The sequence below is a fragment of the Vespa crabro genome, chromosome 4 (assembly GCF_910589235.1).
Source record: "Vespa crabro chromosome 4, iyVesCrab1.2, whole genome shotgun sequence".
In the NCBI taxonomy this organism is placed as follows: domain Eukaryota; kingdom Metazoa; phylum Arthropoda; class Insecta; order Hymenoptera; family Vespidae; genus Vespa; species Vespa crabro.
In genome coordinates, this window is record NC_060958.1 from 1,628,225 (window position 1) to 1,629,610 (window position 1,386).

The 1,386-nt window shown below is 13.6% G+C and overlaps 1 protein-coding gene across 1 annotated transcript; it reads right to left on the reverse strand.

Annotated features, from left to right (window-relative positions):
- Positions 1–581: 581 nt before the first annotated feature.
- Positions 582–1,145, reverse strand: LOC124423510 (uncharacterized protein DDB_G0287625-like; the record flags this gene model as incomplete). The annotated part of the gene is made up of 1 exon (XM_046961287.1): positions 582–1,145. A coding segment is annotated over one exon (564 nt), but the record flags the coding sequence as incomplete, so codon positions are not given.
- Positions 1,146–1,386: the final 241 nt, after the last annotated feature.

The following is a 1,386-nucleotide window of genomic DNA, read 5'->3' on the forward strand; positions in this document are numbered from 1 at the left end:
ATTGTATTTATTGTTATTGTCATTGTAATTATTATTGTTATTGTTATTATTGTTATTATAGTTTCTATTGTTATTGTTATTGTAGCGTTATTATTATTATTGTTATTGTTATTGTTATTTTTATTATTATTATTATTATTATTATTGTTATTGTTATTGTTATTATTATTGTTATTATAATTATTGTTATTTTTTTTGCTACTATTATTATTCTAATAGTTAATGTCACTGTTATTGGTATTATTGTTAATCTTATTGTTATTGTTATTATTGTTATTGTTATTGTTATTTTCATTATTGATATTGTTATTATTATTGTTATCGTTCTTATCATTATAATTATTGTAATTATTGTCATTACTATTATTGTCATTGTTATTGTTATTATTATTATTATTATTATTGTTATTGTTATTATTATTGTTATTATAATTATTGTTATTGTTATTGCTATTATTATTATTCTTATAGTTATTGTCATTGTTATTGGTATTATTGTCATTGTTACTGTTATTGTTATTATTATTATTGTTAATGTTAGTGTTATTTTTATTATTGTTATTATTATTATTGTGATTGTTATTGTTACTATTGTTATTATTGTTATTATTATTTTTATCGTTCTTATTATTATAATTATTGTTATTATTATTATTATTGTTATTATTGTTACTATTTTTGTTATTGTTATTATTGTTGTTATTGTTATTATTGTTGTTATAGTTATTATTGTTATTATTCTTATTATTGTTAATGTTATTATTATTGTTATTGTTATTATTGTTATTGTTATTAATATTTTTATTGTAATTGTTATTGTTATTGATATTGTTGTTATTATTATTATTATTATTATTGTTATTATTGTTATTATTGTTATTATTGTAGATATTGTTATTATTATTATTGTTATTGTTGTTATTATATTTATTGTTATTGTTATTGTAAATATTATTGTTATTGTTATTATTATTATTGTTTTTGCTATTGTTATTGTTATTGTTATTGTTATTATTATTGTTATTGTTATTATTTTTGTTATTATTGTTATTATTGTTATTATTGTTATTATTGTTATTGTTATTGTTATTATTGTTATTATTGTTCGTATAATTGTTATTATTATTGCTATTATTATTGTTATTATTGTTACTGTTATTGTTCTTATTGTTTTTATTGTTATTGTTATTGTTATTATTGTTATTATTGTTATTATTGTTATTGTGATTTTTGTTGTTACTACTGTTCTTATTTTTATTATTATTGTTATCGTTCTTATTATTATAATAAATGTAATTATTGTTATTATTATTATTTTCATTGTTATAGTTATTATTATTATTAATATTATTATTGTTATTGTTATTAAAATTGTTATTATTATTA